This window comes from Centroberyx affinis, unplaced genomic scaffold, assembly GCF_046629955.1.
Source record: "Centroberyx affinis isolate AG114_WGS23_722 - 3 ecotype Tasmania unplaced genomic scaffold, CSIRO-AGI_Caff_v1 ptg002631l_1, whole genome shotgun sequence".
Classification (NCBI taxonomy): domain Eukaryota; kingdom Metazoa; phylum Chordata; class Actinopteri; order Beryciformes; family Berycidae; genus Centroberyx; species Centroberyx affinis.
The window spans coordinates 145,739-165,998 of record NW_027280825.1 but is presented as its reverse complement, the minus strand read 5'-3'; the positions used below and the strand labels follow the sequence as shown (position 1 = coordinate 165,998).

The 20,260-nt window shown below is 44.3% G+C and overlaps 1 protein-coding gene across 1 annotated transcript in view; it reads left to right on the top strand.

Moving 5' to 3' along the window:
* ascc3 (activating signal cointegrator 1 complex subunit 3) overlaps positions 1 to 15,594 on the top strand; it is a 144,259-nt gene extending 128,665 nt beyond the window's left edge. The window contains 7 exon segments of the mRNA XM_071534812.1: positions 3,944 to 4,168; positions 8,739 to 8,890; positions 9,462 to 9,612; positions 11,836 to 11,896; positions 11,899 to 12,041; positions 12,974 to 13,149; positions 14,434 to 15,594. Of these exon segments, the coding sequence (XP_071390913.1) occupies positions 3,944 to 4,168; positions 8,739 to 8,890; positions 9,462 to 9,612; positions 11,836 to 11,896; positions 11,899 to 12,041; positions 12,974 to 13,149; positions 14,434 to 14,581 (1,056 nt within the window). The 3' untranslated portion in view covers positions 14,582 to 15,594.
* Positions 15,595 to 20,260: the final 4,666 nt, after the last annotated feature.

Genomic DNA, 20,260 nt, shown 5'->3' with positions numbered 1-20,260 from the left:
CGTTTTGTGTATTTTATTTCTCCCAGATTACATCATTTGATCTTTGAAATCAGGGAAATATCGCGATATTCATGAAATATTGCGATATTCGATAATATTGAATATCGGCCCAAGCCTAATTCAGTCTTATCTTCAGCTTTACACTTTTACTTCTGCTGTTTCTGCCTTCTGTATTTGGCTAGCTAGTGTTCCATCCAAGTGTTTTTTTTTGTTTGTTTTTTTGATGTATCGTCAGAAAAGCCAAACAGAAAACTGCAAACATCACTAAAAATGTCCTCAATATCACAAACATTTTTTTTTTTTTATTCTCACTTGAAGTGGAGAAGTTTTTTGCCAGGAAAGAGAAGAGATGATGGGATAAACGGTGATGGAAACACATTTGTCGAATACGTTTTAACTCCTGCTGTCTCTCCCCTGTATAATGTCAGAGGTTAAATTGGGATATAGAAGGTGGGGGACAGAATTCACAGATATACACAGTAGAAATGCACTGCCCACAAAGTGCAAACGTGCTTAACGATTGTGAGGAGAAAAAAATGAATGCAAACACAGGTATCTTCTGGGCTGGGGCCAGGCTAATTCCTGAAGACACTTTTCCATTTTTCTTGTGAATATGTTTTGTGTTTTTTTTTTTTTTTCACATTCAGGAAGCCGATTTATTCACCTCATCCCAGCTGATTGAAACACAGTTAATTGTTTTTGCAACATTTCAAAAAACTCCCAACATTTGGATGGAACACAGCCAGTGATGCGTTTTCTTTTTCTCTCCTGTTGGCCTAGTGGGGGGGGGGGGGGGGGGTGGCGGGCGTCGGTTGATAGAAGATACATGAGGGAGCACACACACACACACACACACACACACACACGTGCCGTACTCCCTCCTCTCAAATTAGCACCTCTTTATCTATGCCTCATTAACTCTCCTCAGTCTGGAGGCTTGTCATGATTACTCTCTCCTCCTCTTCTCCCTTTACTGATTGACCCCGTGCGTCAGATTGGTGGGATCGATGCGAGACACGGTGGTCTCACACCCCTCGTCGGGAGGGTCGGCGACATTACATCTGTGTCAACTAACCCCCCACCCCCACCCCATGACACCTAACCAGCGAGACATTCATTTAAAACAAGACTACTGGGCTGTATGTGGGAGGAGGGACAGGTTAGAGAAGAACTGGTTGAAAACAGTAGGTTCCTCTCTGCTTCACCACCAGAAAAATGTATGTCTTTTAACACACATTTAAGATATTAGTGCTTACAATATGTGGTAGTTTGGTAGGTTAATGACTAAATATATTGTTTTGTTCATTGCTTTCAGTCACTTTAAGCTCTCATGTGCACGTCATTGCGAAAAGTTTGGAATAAAGCGGCAGTGAAAATTTGGTGTAAAACATAAGCATGAAGCTCTTAAGTATATTCAAAATATTGCATACTAGATATAGATGTGGAATGTGGAATGCATCATATGTTCATTACATACGCACTGATATGCATGAGAATTATTTTAACAAGAGCATGGTATAAAAATTAGGGGGTTAAGTACTTTATGGGGCAACTGATAACATGATGATAAATTGAATGCAATTTCATATGTTTGTCTAATTATATTGGGGAAAAAAAAAAAACTTCTAATCTAATCTTCTAATGCAGTGATTCTCAACCTTTTTCATATCAAGGACCCCTGATTTAGTCCACATTAGGGCCACGGACCCCCATTTGATTATATTTTTTCTAGCGGACCCAAATCTGAGACTATTTTTATTGTTAGATATGATTTTGTCCAGAATTCCATGACTATCTGTATTGTAGGTAGAGAGATAACAATGAAACTATGATAAAAATAGTCATTCTTCTACATTCTCTAATTGTGTTAACTTCTTGTAAATGAAATAATGTTGAAGTTTAACAATTCATCAATTTGCTGAGGACCCCCTGGAACCCCCTTATGGACCCCTGGTGGTCCCCTGGACCCCACGTTGAGAACCACCGTTCTAATGGGCTTCTAATCTGCTTGTATTGCATCACAATGCACTTCAATGTGTCGCCAAAATGCAGCATAGCTGTTAAAAAATAATGTAAATTCACACTGTGAAATTGACTGATCACATTTTCTCTTTTTTATTTGTATTTAGCTTCTTTCCTTGGACTCAGCTATATGTAGTCTTTTTCTATGTGGGGGTTGCCGGTAGGGGGGGTGGGGGTGGGGGGGCTATGGGTCGGCGGTGTTCAGTGGCTGAACTTGACTTAAATAATGATGCGAACATATGGAGGGGAGGCCACTCGGAGACAGTTAACGTCACTCTCATCCAGTTGGACGCGGGCCAGAGCGGGGCCGTCCTGCCTGGCCGCCCCCCACCCCCACCCCACCCCCCCGGCAGGCTGCGGTACAATAGGCCAGTCACCCCGACGCCCCCCCCCGTCCACTCCCCCTCTGTTAGCTACAAAGCGCTGGCATGCTCCTTCGTTTCCCTTAATCGCTGCAGTGTGGCCGCTAATGAGCGACACCCACCACCTCCCGTACGGCGGCGCTTGTTTTTCTCCCTCCGCAGCACCACCTCTTCTCCCTCTCTTTGTGTCTATTTTCTTCCCTGCCGTATTTCTCTCTCCTGCTTCATGCGGTCCGTACGACAAAGTCAGACCCGCCCGAAATAGAACCGCGGTGACAAAAACTCAGAGAACAGTTGCCTCGGTGAAAGAGTCACAAAGGCTCCTGAGGGGATCTGAGGAGTTAGAAGCCGCTCGATCGGTCATAAAGGTGCAGGAATCCTCTCAAAGCTCAACAGGTCGAGCCAACGAACCATTCGTTCTGAACAGTCGACCGCCAGATGTTAGCAGGGAGATGGAAAAGGAAATGGAGATGCTATTCCACCAGGCAACACAATTGTGATATTTTAGACACAATTGCCGAAACTCACATAACAGCGGCTGGTGTGTTCAGAATTTAGCAAGCCAGTTCGCGAGCTGTTCACAAGCCAATGCAACACTTAACATATCATTTTGTTCACACAACCCTGCCAAAATGTGTTTCCACAGCAAGTATACCTCCCTCTCTCCCTCTCTCGGCCTCTGCTATCTATTCCTCCCTCCCTTTTTCTTTCCCCTTACTCCCCCCCCCCCCCCCCCCCCCCCCCCCCCCCCTCCTGTCTCAGTCTGTAAATGCTACTAGCAGAGGGGGAGAGAGGCAGCGTGGATGGGGAGTCGGTTATGATCTCCGTATAAAGATCTGTAGTCTTTATCTCCAGCACATCCGTATGCAGACCCAACGGCACCGCGAGATCAATCGTTCAGAGATGATTTCTACTCCCACCCCAGCCCCCCCCCCCCCCCCTCAGGTCCTTCTTCAATTCCCAGCTTTTGAAACACTGGCATCAGTCAGTGATGGATGGAGCCTTAACAGTCCGGGGCAGGGGGAGGCTGTGACAAATGCCTCCTGCGCAGCCTGTTGATGGGCCTACATTAGCCGAAGTTGAACTGGAGTGAATTAGAGGCGCGCATCTCTCTATCTAACAACCACAAACAAGGCCAAACACACAGCCTCAGCACAAAGAGGAGATTGATGGACCATCATCATTTTACTTACCCGTGACCTAATGCATCTCCTAGGGCCATTGGGGAACGAGGCAGTCTTTGTCATTCAGGATTTAGCATTCGCCCGAAATTTAAGCGACTTCAAAGAGTTGCGAGGAATCAAAGCATCGCCCCGACGTTCCGTCCTTCGTAGAGTTTTTATAAGCAGGTGCTCGGGGTCTCCGGGTCAGCAGGCCCGGTCAAAGGATTCTCCCGCAGCGTTTTGCGGGGAGGAGGGAGGGGTCTGATTTCCAAGTGGGGAAAAACCAGGAGGGCCCGGGGAGGGGAACGCAGCTGTTAGAGCAGAGACGCTTGAAATAAGAGTCTGACCGCAGCGGGGCTCGGACTTCCTGTTTCACTTTTGATCTCTGTCTCTCAGGATGCAGAGGAGTATGCCGAGCTGCCCGTCAGACACAACGAGGACCAGCTGAACAGCCAGTTGGCTCAGCAGCTCCCCCTGCAGGTCAAACCCCACTCCTACGACAGCGCCCACACCAAGGCCCACCTGCTGCTGCAGGCCCACTTCAGCCACGCCCAGCTGCCCTGCAGCGACTACACCACCGACACCAAGACGGTGCTGGACAACGCCATCCGGATCTGTCAGGTGGGATTCAGCACTGGGCACATGATGAGATGTAGGGCTGCAACTAATGATTGTTGTGATAATCGATTGTTCTAGTGAGTAATCGATGAATCAGCTCAAGAAGCAGCTTAATTAAAGAGTAAAATGTCACTTTTGTTACAGGAGGTCCCTATCTTTTTCAAGGGTAAAAAATGTTTTTAGTACAGGTTCCTCTTTACATAGTGTTAGTGTTTAATTCATTCTTGAACTTTGTATTATGTAAAAATGGGTTACTCGATATGGCTTTTATTTTGAAAGTTCCAATCAGAAGTCTTGTTTTTATGCTGTTGTCACAGCTCAGGCAAGCCACTTGTACTGCTATAATAAGCCAAGTTGATGTGTTACTACATTCCTACTACATTCCCACACTTTGCTGTACTTTTAACCTTTCTAGAGTGCATACTTGAGGGATTATCATCCTCAGAACTGCGGCGTGCATCAGCCATTTAAAAAAAAAACTAACAAAAATGAGAGAACAAGTAGGTTTCAGTGTCTTTGATGCGGGAAATACCAAGTAATGATTCAACATTGTTTACAATGTTGAATAGTCATTACAGTGCTAATTAGATGTGTGTGAGATACAGAAACAAGTAACATATGATGAGAGGTTTACATGACACATGACAGAAATGCACTTGCTCTGACCACAGCCTGATGTTTTTGTTGTCATGTAGACGCACAGCTTGTCTATACATCACATCATGGCTCTGCCCTGGGAGCCCAACCTTGAGCACTTTCCCATATGCACTCTGAGAAAGTGAGTTATTTTCAGCACAGCCCTGTGTCTTTGTTGACATCAGCATATGTGAGTGTGGTACAAAGGATTCAAAGCATTCTATTAGCCAGTGCCAGAGAGCCAGTGATGCTTCGTTGTTGCAAAACGGACACTTATACAGAAAGCCATTGGACATTTTTACAAATAGTAGGCTATGTAAAATGAATTCACGAGGAATCATAGCACAAGAGTATGAGGAATTTGACATGTTGCATTGACAACCCACATACTACTCAGGGACAAAACCAAGAAACGGTATTGAATCATACTAAATAATAAAAAGATAATAAATCAAATTTGAATATATATTCTATGAGAGAGCCAGTAGATGCTTGATAAGCTATCCAGAAATTGATTACCTAGTTTGGAAGATTGTCAGATTATAAGATTTGTAAGTAAATACACTAATTACTAATTTATTTGTAATATCTGATTTTATTTCAGATTACACAGTTTTCTGCACAAACTCCTTAGAAATATGATCATGGCAGATTTATGCATATTACTTTTTGCACTAAGAATGCATTCTTGGACACCAACAAAAAAAAAACACGTCCTAGAGCTCCTTGCTTTTATTTGATGTATGAATCACGCATTGCGAAACGGTGATTATTTCCCCCCCCCCCCCGATGTGCGCTGACTCAGCACCGGCCTGTAAATCAGCTCAGAGACATGAGACCAGGCAGCTTGGTCGGACCGCAGAACAACACAAAAGAACCACACAGACCTCAGTGGAGACAACAGGGACTCCACCAGACACTTAACCACCAGCTGGTTAAATACGACAGACCAAATCAGGGGAGTCGAGACAAAAGCTCTTTGTAATGATGAGAAGAATATGGCACCGACAGTAATTACTGTACACAGGCTCTGTGATCATGGCCTAGTCGAAGTCTGAAGTCTGGTCGGCATCGCTGAAAGTGGGCGTGGCCTGTGACATTATGGCTTATCACTCCAGCAGAATTTGCACCAATCGCTATGAAACTCGGTAATCATGTTTGAACGTTTATGTGGAGCGCGCACACCAATTTCCATACAGATCCGAACCAAGTTTTCCCAACAGCAACACTCGGTATTGATCAATAGCCCTATCAAGCTCCGCAGATACTGTATGTTAATGTAATTTTGTGATATGGGACAGTTAAAAAACAATATCTAGATGTCAAAAGTCAATTTTAACTTCCATTTCAGGTAATGGAGGATCCGACTATTCGTGCCCATCTCTACTGAATACAAAGTTCATTCTATCTAACGTTGTCCATGCAGGTGGTTCAGTGAGCAAATGGGCCCACTGTGTGAGGTTAAGTGTGTGTGTGTGTGTGCGTGGGCACATGCGTTTGTGATTCTCCATGCTGCGTATCTGGGAGTGATACTGCACGGCTTGTGGACGTGGTTACTTCTCTGGTGTCCTGCTGCTACTGCTGACTGGAACATTGCTGGTGTTTTATATTTTCATGGTTTTTGCTTGATTGATTTGTTATTCGTGTCTACGCAACAATCCGGAACTGGACATTTTACTCTTAAACAAAGGATCACAGCCAAGAAAAATGTAACAGTATGAACCCAGTTGGCCCGATGGGGATGCTATTATTCTGTTATTTAAGATCAACGCTGAACATTTTAAATGGCCATATCTCACACACCAATTTGGTATGAAACATGGTGTACATACAGTATTTGTTCTCCTTGCTTTCCATGCTAAGATTGCAGCCTTACTCAAAACATCATGTCTTGTGGCTGCATTGCATTCTGGTCTATTGAGGCTACAGTTGGAGAAATCGGTCTCTCTCCTCTTCTACGGTGGATCTCTCCCTGTATGATTGTTGAACGTCTCTCGGTGCAAAATGGCGGCTCTAGAAAGAAGCCCTCGCTCTTTGATTCTGAGGGACTGACACCACAACCTGACGTTTACCATTGATGTTGTGACATTTTTGACAAATCCCATTGTTGCTGCGCTGGAAATATCTTGATGTGACGTTATGTCGTCAACACTTGGTTGATGTGTCGCTGTACTGTGGTCGGTGTGAGAGGCAATTACATCTGTTTTCACTGCCTTTGTATCACCTTTCATAACGTTACATTTGCTTTTATGAGTTAACACGGCTAGCTAGCAAGCACTTAGGTAGCATTCATTGAAAATAAACAAAAAAAGCATAACAACAATCCTTACCATTGACCCAAACGATGGATGCAGTGGTTCTCCAAGCATCATTTTTGAGACGTTTATTCCTGTGGTCTCTCAGATAAAAGCTGTAGTGGGAACTGGGAAGCTTGGAATGGCTGGAATCAACTTCTCGTCCATTTCACACTTGCCAGGCAGATCTATAAATCACATCGCGAGGGAAAACAAGGAAGCGTGGAAATCTGATTGGCTGTTGACAGCAAATATTCACGTAAACACAACAGCCCAGACATAGTTTCCCTGGTCGCTCAGCTCTGTAGGAAATGAATGGACTTCTGGTGACTTGTTGATCATGTTGATGCCAGTGTGAACGCACGGGTAGGGCTCATGAACCTATACAAAACCCATGATAATTCCAAGTTGCATTAACATTAACCTGAAGATAAGAAGTGTTCATTATGCCTGAAAAGCAGACTCTTTGGAAGGTTCTTGTCTAAAAGCAGCGATATAACAGCTTTGGATGCAGAAGTCCTTTAATATGAACTAACTGTTGCCGTGGCTCTCGTCATTTCAGCCTGCTGGACCGGAGCACGGCTAAGACTTCAGCCACATTCTGTCATCAATTTGCTCAAGCAGCTACTGTGAAATGTTAATCACTCCCTTAATTTGTACTGCATTAGCATTTTGATTAACTTTGCTCGGCCTCGTCTGTGCACTCAAGGTCCTTTTTAGTCATAGTTACTCTCAAGAAATGACTTTTAGATTAATGAAGTTTGTTAGAGAGCAGCTGCGTTCAGCAAACTCCAGCCTCACTGAAGGGGGGGGAGAGGGAGAATCACAGAGCAAGCAGGAAAAGGTGGTGTGTGTTGGCTAAAGAATATCATACTAATATTATACTATATGTATAAATTAGGGTGATACTAATATTTTTGGATTGAATTTATATATTTGGATCGATAGCCGACATACAGTATCTTTAAATCTGAGCATTTTTCTGCCAAAAGTTTAGAATTATTAGTGTTTCCCCCAGAATGTTATTCTTATCAGTGGAGTCAAGCCTCTGAAGCAGCATTTAGACCATTATGAGACACTAAAACTCTCCACTGAAACCCAGAATAATGAAATTCTTTCAGGTGGCTTAGCAGCTCTTACTCCCTCGGGTAGATTGTTTGTCTTGCTAAAATCTGCTCTTGCCTACTTTGTGTCTTTCGCTGTGCTTGTCCTATATAATTTTGTTCACCATTGATTGTGTTTTGTTAGATCTAGCTAGACACATTCTCTGTAAAGTCCTCTGAGACATGCTTGTGATAAAGGGCTATATAAATAAACTTGACTTGACTTGGCTCGCTCGCTTTGGTCAAGGAGGAACCTCCATCATATTAGAGGTGGACCACACTGACTGGACCTCCAATCGGCCTGATACCTCGGTATAACCCTAGTATAAATAGATTCTTGGTATTCATGGTTACAGCGCGTTCAGCATGTACTGTCATGACTGTGGCCTATATAGAAAATGTTCATTCATTAATATAAAGGATAAAGGATACCAAAGGGGTACGCTCGTGGCTTTATAGTGTCTCAATTTGAAGGGAACGGACGCTCCTCTCTATCGCGGCCCTACTTTGTGGTTTAGTCTTTACGTTCCCTCTCCTCAGGCCATGCTGGACGTCGCTGCCAACGAGGGCTGGCTGGTGACGGCTCTCAGCGTGTGCAACCTGGTGCAGATGATCGTCCAAGGCCGCTGGCTGCACGACTCCTCCTTGCTGACTCTGCCACATATAGAACAACAGGACCTCTATCTGTTCAGGTAAGCGAAAAAACGGCCCGTCACTTCACCGCAGGTACGACGTCTGCCAATCCTGATAGACCTCCTCCCCGCTCTCCCCGGCTGCGCTTAGAATCGGGCCACATTACGTCTCCTCATGTTTTATTCATATTTGATGTTAGCAGATAGCATGGCGCCATAGTCACCGGTGTGTTTCTCTGATTAACACCGCCGCTAACCCTACCCACCCTTACCTATGGAACTCAGCAAACATTATTACTGTCAACAGACGTCATCGGTTACATTCCAACCTCCTTACCCCCCTACCTGTCACACACGGGGGCACACACACACACACACACACACACAAAGCAATCTGGAGTAGTTTTCCCATGCACACACCATATGAATTTCCGAGGCCCCCCCGTCTACCCCGCCGCGAGGAATAATTTTGTGCAAACTCAATAAAAATGGTAAGAGAGAGAGAGAGGGGGGATGAGGGAGCGGCGGACAGCGGGGTAGGATTTGCCGAGGCGGCGTGTCACGTGACCAAGCGTCCTCTCCCACCCCCCCCCTCCTCCTCCTCCTCCTCCCCTTCCACATCTCTCCACAGGAGGTGGTCCGACCGGAACGGGAGGGGCGGAGCGGGCGGCTTCCGCGGGCCAATCGACGGGCTCCCCGAGCTGATCGCCGCCTGCGAGGGGAGGGAGAGCGCGTTCGGCGCCATCGTGGGCCAGGAGCTCCAGTCCGGCCAGGTCGCCCAGGTAACGTTACGCACAGCATCAGCACCGAGAAGCACATCTGGGAATCCGGAGCGTCCCGCACTCCTGAATCTGCCACTTTGTGCCATAATAATAAGCGGAAAAAACAGCTTCTAAGCCCCTTTTTCTTTAGGGCATTTTCATCCGTTTGTAACACGGGCTATTCCCTCATCTAGATCACACACACACACACACACACACACACACACACACACACACACACACACCCATCATCTTCAGTGTGTGTGTGTGACGTGCAGCCCTTTGCCACCGCGCTCCCAGATACCTCCAGGATCACCCAATTACAGCTCCACCGACAGGGTTTACAGCTCCAATCTAAGTGCTAATTGCGGCGGTAATGAGAGGGTCCGGGGGCCCCCGCGGCCTCGCCCAATCAGTGTCCCCCGCTCTCCTCCTTCTCCACCTTTACCCGCCCCCCCCCCCCCCCGGCGCGCGCGGCGCGGCGGCGGCCCCCCTCTAATTAAATAATTAGATGTGCAGCCGCGTTCCCGTCCGATTCGCTCGGGGAAGAGTAATCCTCACATAAATAGCTTTTGCCGGGTGAATCAGAGAGGCTTTTCTCCTACCCCCGGTCCCCCAATACACCGCCATGCACACACACACACACACACACACACACCTCTAGCACCTGTGTTTTCTCTTGCCGTCTTGTCTTCTATCTCACCCCACCCCCCCCCCACCCCCACTCCTCCACCTCTTTTTTTTTTTTTTTTTCCTTTTTATGCCTTATATCCTCCTCTGACTTTGAGCGTATGGGTCGCCATTGGAACCAGATGTTAAATTCACCATGAAAACGCTTAAGAGGCACCTAAGACCACAGTGTAGCGTCTGTTCGAGTGAATCGAGCTTTTATCAAACGGCAGAGGGACTTAGCTGACAGAGCTGTCCATCTCTACACAAAGCTCACCACTTTAAAGAGCTCGCTCCCTCTGTCCTCTTTTTTCCGCCACCTTTCCTCACCTCCTTCATCCTCAGCGTCCCGTTCATACGCAGGATGGGAAATGGAAATGACATTTTTTTGACTGGTAGATTCCTACATTTCCTGATTTTTTTACCTGACGCTTTTTAAAATCAAATGAATAAATATGATAACGGAATCGCGTTCAATTCCGGACACTTTATCCACTTCCGGATGTACACCCGTCTTCCGAGATTTTTGGTGCGATTTAGTGGTCTTGAGTCCAGTCTTGAAAACATTTCTTTTCTGACGTCTTGGGCTTTTTTTTGACTCAGACCTAATTTTAATGATGTTTGGTTTATTTTCTTCCCAGCAATACAAACATGCAATTTTGCCTGTAGAAACCTGTACTGTAAACAAGTCTGACTCGAGCCCAAGTCATGTGACTCGAGTCTCCCCCTCCGAGTCGCAATTTGAATTGCTTGAGACTTGACTTGATGCATGAAGAGAAGACTTGAGACTCGACTTGACTTGGGTTCTGGTGACTTGGGACTTGACTCTGACTTGTACTCTGATGACTTGAAAAGGTTTCTAAAGTCTTGACTTGAGATCTTGTGTTTGTGTAAATGACTTAGATTGAAAGTGATGAGATTTGTTCCAGCAGACGACTGAATTTAAATTCTGTTTTCTGAATTTGTATGGAATGATTGAATTTATTGAAGTTGAAACTGATTCTAGAAATCAAACTCATGATGCTCTTACCAAGTTTTTATCCTATTAAAACCATATTGCATTGAAAAGTCCTAGATATTTAGTTTTCTTTAAGATATTAAATTGATACTGGACTCTTGATTTGTTCTGACTTGACTACATTCAGACTTGACATTAATGACTTGGACTTGACTTGGTAATCTACATTTAGACTTGAGACTTGACTTGAGACTTGTGCCTCAAGACTTGAGACTGACCTGGGACTCGAGCAAAGTTGACTTGGTCACACCTTTGACTGTAACTGTTCTCTTCTACGCTTTGATTAGACAAAATTCTATGCATTGAATTAGTTGGAGGTCGAAGGTTCAAAGGGACTCCCTTCGGACCTGGTCTTGTCTTGAACTTGACTGGACCTGGTCTTGGGACTGACTTGGGACATGACTTGTGTGGTCTTTACTGCAGCCCTGTGTGAGCGTCGTTTTCCCACAGCACATACTTACAGTAACGTGAATTTCTCTGTTCTCTCCTCTCCTCTCTTTTCCTCAATTGGTCTCATCTTCCTCTTCCTCCCTCCCTCCCTCCCTCCCTCCCCCCAGGCCTGGTCGTTCCTCAGCCACCTCCCGGTGCTGGAGGTGCGGACGAGCGTGAAGGGCTGGTGGAGGACAGCCGGGAGCAGACGGAGCGCCCCCTGCCTGCGGCGGGCGGGAACCTCCGGGACGGGAGGAGCTGGCTGGACGTCCACGCCGACCAGGAGTACGTCCTGCAGGTCTCACTGAGACGCATCAACATGGGCCAGCAGAGGGTCAGTACAGCTCATAGGGAGCACACACACACACACACACACACACACACGTCATACATGTAGTACATCACTTAAATTCATTTCTTATATCCAATGCAACATTGAATATTTTCGCTTCCAAGGGTTCCTCTATTATGCATTTCTGTATTTGCTGAAGTGGATACTGAGGGGTTTTGAAGCTGCAATGAAAAAAGTGAAGAAAAAAAAAAAAAAAATCACAGCTAAGATTTATAGTTAAAGGTCAAATTTCATAATAATGTATAACTGTACACCATTAATCTACATCACAGTTCAGTACAGGTCATTTTAAACAAATCATGTCTGTTCTTTATTTAGCAGTATCTAATTAATAAAAGATGCTAAGATTGAATTCTACCTAACCTTTAAATCTTCACCTTAGCTCCCATTTTTCACACAACTCCCATAATCCTAGCATAATTTCTCGTATGCAAATGAATTTAGATAAAGAGAACATTCTTCTGGGTTCTTCATCTATTAGTTTACATGCACTGCTACAATATAGTGATGTATAGTGATATAGTAAAATCTTACATTTTAGAAGAGATTTATCAGCACTATCAATAATATATTACAGTATCAGCAGTGCTGCTGTGTATGTAATATGCTATAAGCCAGTGGTTCTCAACGTGGGGTCCGGGGACCTCCAAGGGTCCTTGAGGGGGTTCCAGGGGGTCCCCAGCAAATTGATGAACTGTTAAACTTCAGCATTATTTCATTTACAAGAAGTTAACACAATTAGAGAATGTAGAAGAATGACTGTTTTGATCATAGTTCCACTGTTATCTCTCTACCTACAACACAGATGGAGGAATTCTGGACAAAATCATATCTAACAGTAAAAAAAAAAAAATTCTCAGATTCGGGACAAAACCTCACCCAGCCCCCCCCCTTGTGTGTCCTCGTTGTTTCAGAGGAAGCAGGACAGCAAGGCGCAGGCTCCCCGGTTCCCCAAGGTGAAGGACGAAGGCTGGTTCCTGGTGGTGGGCGAGGTGGAGCGCCGGGAGCTGCTGGCCGTCAAGCGGGTCGGCTACGTCCGCAACCGCACGGCCGCGTCCGTCGCCTTCTACACACCCGAGAAGACCGGAAAGTAAGCCGCCCGTCCCACAAGGTCCCGACTGGTCCCGGGGGGGGGGGGGGGGGGGGGGAAGAGGGTATACTGTAAATAAAAGTCTGGATGGTTTGGTTTTAGCGTCCCGAGAAACCCTCCCTCTTAACAAGATCTCGGCTTGTTCGCAAGTGTTCTCATCCGGCCAAACGACCCCACTGAAAACTGCACATGTTGTTGTTTACTTGTATCCATGGAAACAGTCGATAGCGGTACACATGCCCGAATTGTGAACAGGGTATGACGTTTACACGCGTGAACTCATAAACAGAATATGTGGATATGCCGCATATAAATTTTGCAGATCATTTACAGATGCGTCCCCAACTCTTGCCTCCCCAAGTAAACAGCTATATACAAGGGTTCGACCGATATGGGTTTCTGAAAGGCCGATACTGATACCGATATTTCCTGAGATATCGAGTGTCGGAAGATTTGACGTACCGGCTGGCAAAACCGTTCTAACTGTTGAAACTGTTTCTGTCCGTTTAAGATTTAACGGCAAAAAAAAAAATAACACCACACAAGCATAAAGTAACATTCAAAGATCATGAATATGCGGATAACCCAATTTTGATTCAATAAAAAAAACCTTACAATTTCAAGCTTATGATTTTTAGACATAATCTGCCAGTAGCTGATGTTTTCTGATAATAATAGTGATCATAATAATAATAACAACCATAATTAATAATAAAATTAATACAAATGTGTATTATTATTGATAACAATAATAATAATAAACTACTTATATAGAAGCTTTGTTACACAAGTACAAAGTGTTCACAACTTAAAAGGAAATAGAAAAAAACTGGCCGTCAAAAGTTTGGACACACCACATTTTTCTTTATTTTTACTATTTACACATTTTAGAATAATAGTAAAGACATCAAAACTATGAAATAACACAAATGGAATTATGCAGCGACCAAAAAAGTGTTCAACAAAAACTAAAACCATATTATATTTTAGATTCTTTAAAGCAGCCGCCCTTTGCCTTGATGAAAAGACAAAGGCTTTGGAAAGAAATTCATACATAGGATCAACTTCACTATTTATATTTGTCTAAGAAACTCATTTCAAGCATTTAAGCAGAAGCCTTTAGATCAAAATGGCTTTAAGAGAATGAAAAACATAGAACATTCAATCAGGTGGGTCCAAACTGTTAACTGGCAGTGTATACTGTATAGCAGCTTTCTTACATGAGTGCAGAGTGTTACACAGGCTCCTGTCCCGACCCCTGACCCGTGTGCCTTGTGCTTCCAGGTGCATCTACACGCTGTACCTGATGAGCGACAGCTACCTGGGCCTGGACCAGCAGTACGACATCCACCTGAACGTGACGCCCGCCAGCATCGCCGCCCAGGTCAACACCGAGGTGTCCGACGCCACGGGCCGCCCGTCCTCCAAGTGACACGCCCCCCCACCACAGACGAGGCACGAAAATGTCTTCGGGGGTAGGTCTACATCGCGACGACTCGAGTTAAAGAGGAAAAGTCCTGCCTCGGATCCTCTAGACATCAGTCTGTGATGTTCAACGCATTCCAGGAGTCATTCTGTGATGAAGCGTTCTCATTTACTTTTTCCCGCTGTACCCACTTTCCCTCAACCTGCCTCTACTTCACTCAGCGGCGTCCTACATTTCCCACAATGACTTGCACCACTTCTACTCCAACGTCTCGCGGCTGCGTTGCATTCTGGTCTATTGAGGCTGTCGGTAGAGATCTGTCTCTGCCTCTCGACACCAAAACTGGACATTTGCTGTGTCATTTTCTGCTATCAACCTCCATTGTAGCTGCTGGAAACATCTCAAATACACCACAGAAACAACAAATTGGACCCAGAAATGCATTGTTAATAGCTGTTTTGAACATTGTTAAAGGAATAGTTCATCCAAAAATGAAAATTCTGTTATCATCTCCTCCCCCTCATGCCAAATGAAACACAGGTGAAGTTTGTCCATATAACACACAGGGAGGCTGCCAGCACAACTCCATAGCAGCCTTCTCCAAAACAACTGAAGTCAATGGGGACCAGTTCTTTAGAGTTGTGTGTTATATGGACAAACTTCACCTGTGTTTCAACCGGCATGAGGGGGAGGAGACGATGACAGAATTTTCATTTTTGGGTGAACCGTTCCTTTAAAGTGTTTTAGAGTGGGTTTTTCCTTCAAAAAGACAGGTATAAAGTCACATATTTCTCACTCCAGGAACAGACAAAGGCAAAGAACTAAACTTTCCCCCTTAAAGCAGCCGCTGTGGCCTTACGGAAAGAAAGCTAGATAAATGGAGATGAGACAGCCGCGGCCAAAAAATTAGACAAGTTGCATCACCGCTTGATAATTCAATAAGCGCCCGTTTAACGCCCAAGTCGTATCGTAAGGCTTTGGATCGCTGCAAGGGAAAAAAAAAAAAAAAAAAAAAAAACTAAAAATGGACTTGATTTACTTGGTTTTGCAGGGAGAGGAGAGGGGGGGGGGGAATCGCGGCTTCGCTGTGTCGAACGGGGAAAAGCTGTTTATCGAAGCTTTCTGGAGTGGATTTCGGCGCAGGTGTGCGAAACATGCTTCCCCGCCGCGGGGGCTTTCGCTCGGGATCGCCAAACTGTCACATCTGTTTTGTCGAAATAAATCTCCTCCTCCTCCTCCTCCTCCCTCCTCGCCCAGAAATCCTCCTCCTCCCTCCCCCCCCCCACCCCCCACCCCGGTTTACTCAGAAGTGTCCTCCGTCGAAAAAAACCGCTCCCCAGAAGCTGACCAAACTGCCGCTGAGGTACTTACAGGAATGTGACAAAACAATTACGTTCACTTTCGGTTTAGATATTCTATTTTTTTTTTTGAGAGAGAGACTTTGCCAAAGGAGTGTGTTGAAAGACATTATGAGACAAAATTCAGCTTTTTTTTTTTGGGGACTTTTGACTTCATTCAGTTGTATCTTGTAACTTCTCTTTAGGCCTAAAAAGGTTTTGAGTTTGTTTTGAGAAAAAAATCAAATTCATGAGAGCTGAAATCTGCTGTAATGTTTGAAATTTTGAAATGTTTATTATGTGATTTAATGCAAATCCTTTGAGTTTATAGTTCAGCTTCCAAATAAATGCATCAGATCCTGATTTGTATCCTCTTGTCTCCCTACATGTTCACATGTATAATAATCTTTATATGTTCCTACTACACTCTGCACTGTGATATGGATATAAGAGATTTCATTTACAGATGCATCCCCAACTCTTGCCTCCCCAAGTAAACAGCTATATACTAGAGTTAGACCGATATGGGTTTTTGAAGGCCGATACTGATACCGATATTTCCTGAGATACTGAGCAATACTATGTCTAAGATTTGACATATGTTCTTAAAACTGTTTCTGACTGTAAGATTTAACGGCAAAAAAAAATAACACCACACAACCATGAAGTATCATTCAAAGATCCTGAATATGTGGATAACCCAATTTTGATTTTAAAAAATGTAACCATATAATTTCAAGATCATGATTTGTTGTTCTCTGCTGATATTCAATATCTTTAAATTTGACCATTTTTCATGCCAAAAAATTGTGAGTATTCTGTGTTTCCCCGAGAATTTTTTGAGAAGGCATTTAGATCAAGGAAAGAGTTTAGAGGGAGACTCTGGGATATATTAGGCCATAAAATCAGTGGTTCTCAACCTTTTTCATATCAAGGACCCTAATTTAGTCCACAATAGAGCCATGGACCCCCATTTGATGAAATTTTGTCTCTCAGACCCAAATCTGAGCATATTTTTTATTGTTGGATATGATTTTGTCCAGAATCCCATGCTGTATTGACGTATTAGAGATAACAGTCAAACTATGATCAAAATAATCATTCTTCTACATTCTCTAATTCTGTAAACTTCTTGTAAATGAAGTAATGCTGAAGTTTAACAATTGATACATTTTCTGGGGACCCCCTCAAGGACCCCTGGTGGTCCCCGGACCCCACGTTGAGAACCACTGCTTTAAATGAATAATTAATTTACAAAAACATAGAACAATGAAATGAATCAATCAAATGTGTAAAGAAAATCAAATGTCATGCAGCTGTGGTCAGGGAGGAACCTCCGTCATGTATCCGAAATTAGGCCAAATATCAGAAATTAAATATCAGCCCGATATATGCAAACAATCGCATCTATATCGGTCTAGCTCTATATAGATTTGAAAAAGAGACATCAACCAGCTGTTTGTGTTGCCACTTCACATGTTTAGAATATTTGCTCTCCACTCTTCCATAAGATTAAGCAACTCAAAATGAAGCCACGGTCCTCTTAAGAATACCAACGGGACATGCTGGGCGGCTCCACCGGTTAATTGCGGCACCACCGAGCCCCGAGCCCCGGTCCCGGTCCGATCACCGCGCCGATCCGCTCCCGAGTCCGCGTCCTGCCTGGAGACTTCATCATTTTTGGAGTATATATTTTTTTTTTTTTCGCTCGTCATATTTTCCACAGACGCCCGTCTAATTACCAGCAAATTCGGAGTTGAAGAAAAGGTTAAACCCGGCGTCAACCCGTTCCGTGCGCCGACAGCATCCAGGCTGATTTTCTCACCGCAGGCTGGATCCCATTACCGGGCGGTCCGCACCGACTCAGACACAACCGGAGAGAGAGAGAGAGAGAGAGAGAGAGAGCTGGTGCTGTATGCCCGCTCTGCCACATGCTCTCTCTGTCCCCTCATGGGTTGGAAACGGACAGTAGCCTGGAACTTAAGCCGGCTTTGCATTGGCATGGGAACAAATTGCTGTAAAAATGGTAACACTCTCTATGACTCGTGCATTATAAATAAGAAGGGGAGGCTACTCATAAGGGATTGTAATGCACTCATAAAACATAGATATATATATCTGACAGTAGATAGGCAAGATATAAAAAAAACGAATAGGCTATCTGTAAATTTTATTAACACTTTGTGTGACTAATGCATTCAAAATCAACCATACAACATCATAAGTCACCGTTGTATGCTTTTATTAAAGTGTCATGCCTTCTAATCCATCTCAAATAAACCATGAAGAATCATAAGTTAGCCTATTATTGTTCTCTTCAGGTAAAGTGATAATATGAAGTGATGGATCTTAAAACAGGCAACGATACAAGTAATCAGATATTATAGGTTGTCTGATAGATAATTAGTCATAAACATTCATATGACGCTTGCACTTATTCATTATAAGTCACATGAATAGTGTTTGGAATGCTGATGTAATTCAGCAGTACGCATTATAAGCGTGGTAATAAGTAATAATAGTAATAATAATAATGAATGCATATGAGTATGAGTATATATGAGTGCACTTGTAGGCCTAATGCACTATCAATATGGTAGTCAAGTGTTACTAACTTGAAAATTATTTTTTGTCTAGGCCTATATACAAAATATATGCAATACATGAAATTGTATTTAATGCATTTTAATATAGGCTAACATATTCCATAGGTTAGTTTATGGTGAAAATACCAAGGGTGACAGGCTTTATTAGTTATTCTGAGAATGAACACAATTAAAAATATAAATAGGCTATGTATGACTGAATGCTTAGGCCTATTCCTTAATCGTTGATATTAACACTAATGAACAATGTGTTTTGCAGTCTGCTCAGCCAGTCTGTTCCCCGTCCAGGCTGAGGAGGCCTCAGCGCCGATACGTTCCTTTCTCTCTGGTAGGGAGAGAAAGATAGGCCAAACTCCATTTAGAAATCTCATAGTTTCATGCTTTCTTGTTTATCGGTAAAGGTCAGTGCCTGGTAGAACATGACATAAAGCATTTTACGAATCGATAGGGTCTTCTGATAAAATCGGCATTCATATGATCCGCCAAGCATGACGTTTATTTGAATAAAATCTCACCTTTTTGAATCGGTTCACACCGCTCGCTACCACCCACCACAGCGTATTTTGGCGGAGGAAGACGGCAGGAATAACAGCGAACCAATGCTAAAAGGTGAAATAATGTTGAAATAAGCGCTGCTTGGTGTATTGAATATATGACGAACTGAAGAGTGGCTCCTACCGATTCTTACAAAGTCTCAAGTCAAGTTTTACGACGTATATGTTTGCCGATAGGCAAAAAAGCATTATAAAACAAGAAGTTTAAACGGAGTTCGGCGTTATCTTTTCGCCATACGAGAGAACGGAACGTACCCGGGCTCGAGGGATTTTTTAACCCAGTATGGACCAGAGGTGAAATCTTTTCACCAGCCAATCCCCGTTCCTAGTCGGGCACGTCGCTATATGGGGTAGCCAATAGGGAAATGGACCGGGCAGCTTATCGTCCAATGGGAGCAGAGCTGCCCGTCGCGGGCGGGTCTTCGATCCCGCTGAACTGAGGCGCCTCTGGAAACTATTCTGATGCACTGCTGTCCCATAAAAACACATAGGATGGAAGAGAAGCGAGCGCTGCTGGGCTTTTTAGGGGATTCTGCCCGGACACTTTGAAGCCCGACAGGCTTCAGTTTAGCAGCGGGTCGTTATCTGCACCGAGGTAAGTTGCATGCACACGTGCATACTATGTCCATGCAGAGTTGGAGTCGAACTGCATGGAAACGTGAATAGAAAAATAACCATGCATATTTAATAGTATATGTTTGATATAGCCTACTGTATGAAGACTGGAAGAAGCATTTATTTGTCACGCTTTGTAAAGGCCTGCACTCCCGATAGGTGATGCATCACAGCAGACATATCAATGTGTGTGTCTGGTTTGATTTCTCATCCATAGGGCCAAATGTCTCCAGCGGTTCCACAGTTGCCCTTCACACCGCAGATGATGGATCCCAGCGCGCGGCGGTGAGCTCCCTCCGATGGGGCCAAACTTCATTTGAATCCTCCCCCCCCAAAAAAATCCAGGATTTAACCGCTTCTTAAAAAACCAGTGTCGCACCTGGAAATATGGGAATGTTTTCACTTGGATTTAGGCCGACTAGAGGAGAGATCTAGTAGACTTGTCGGAGGGGAGGGGAGGGGGGGAGTGGGCGCATCATGCAGTGAGAGCCGGACACTGACCGACCGACTGGCTGTCACCGTGGAGGAGAGGAAAAAACGATTCGGTTAAAAAAAAGAAGAGCGAGAGAGAAA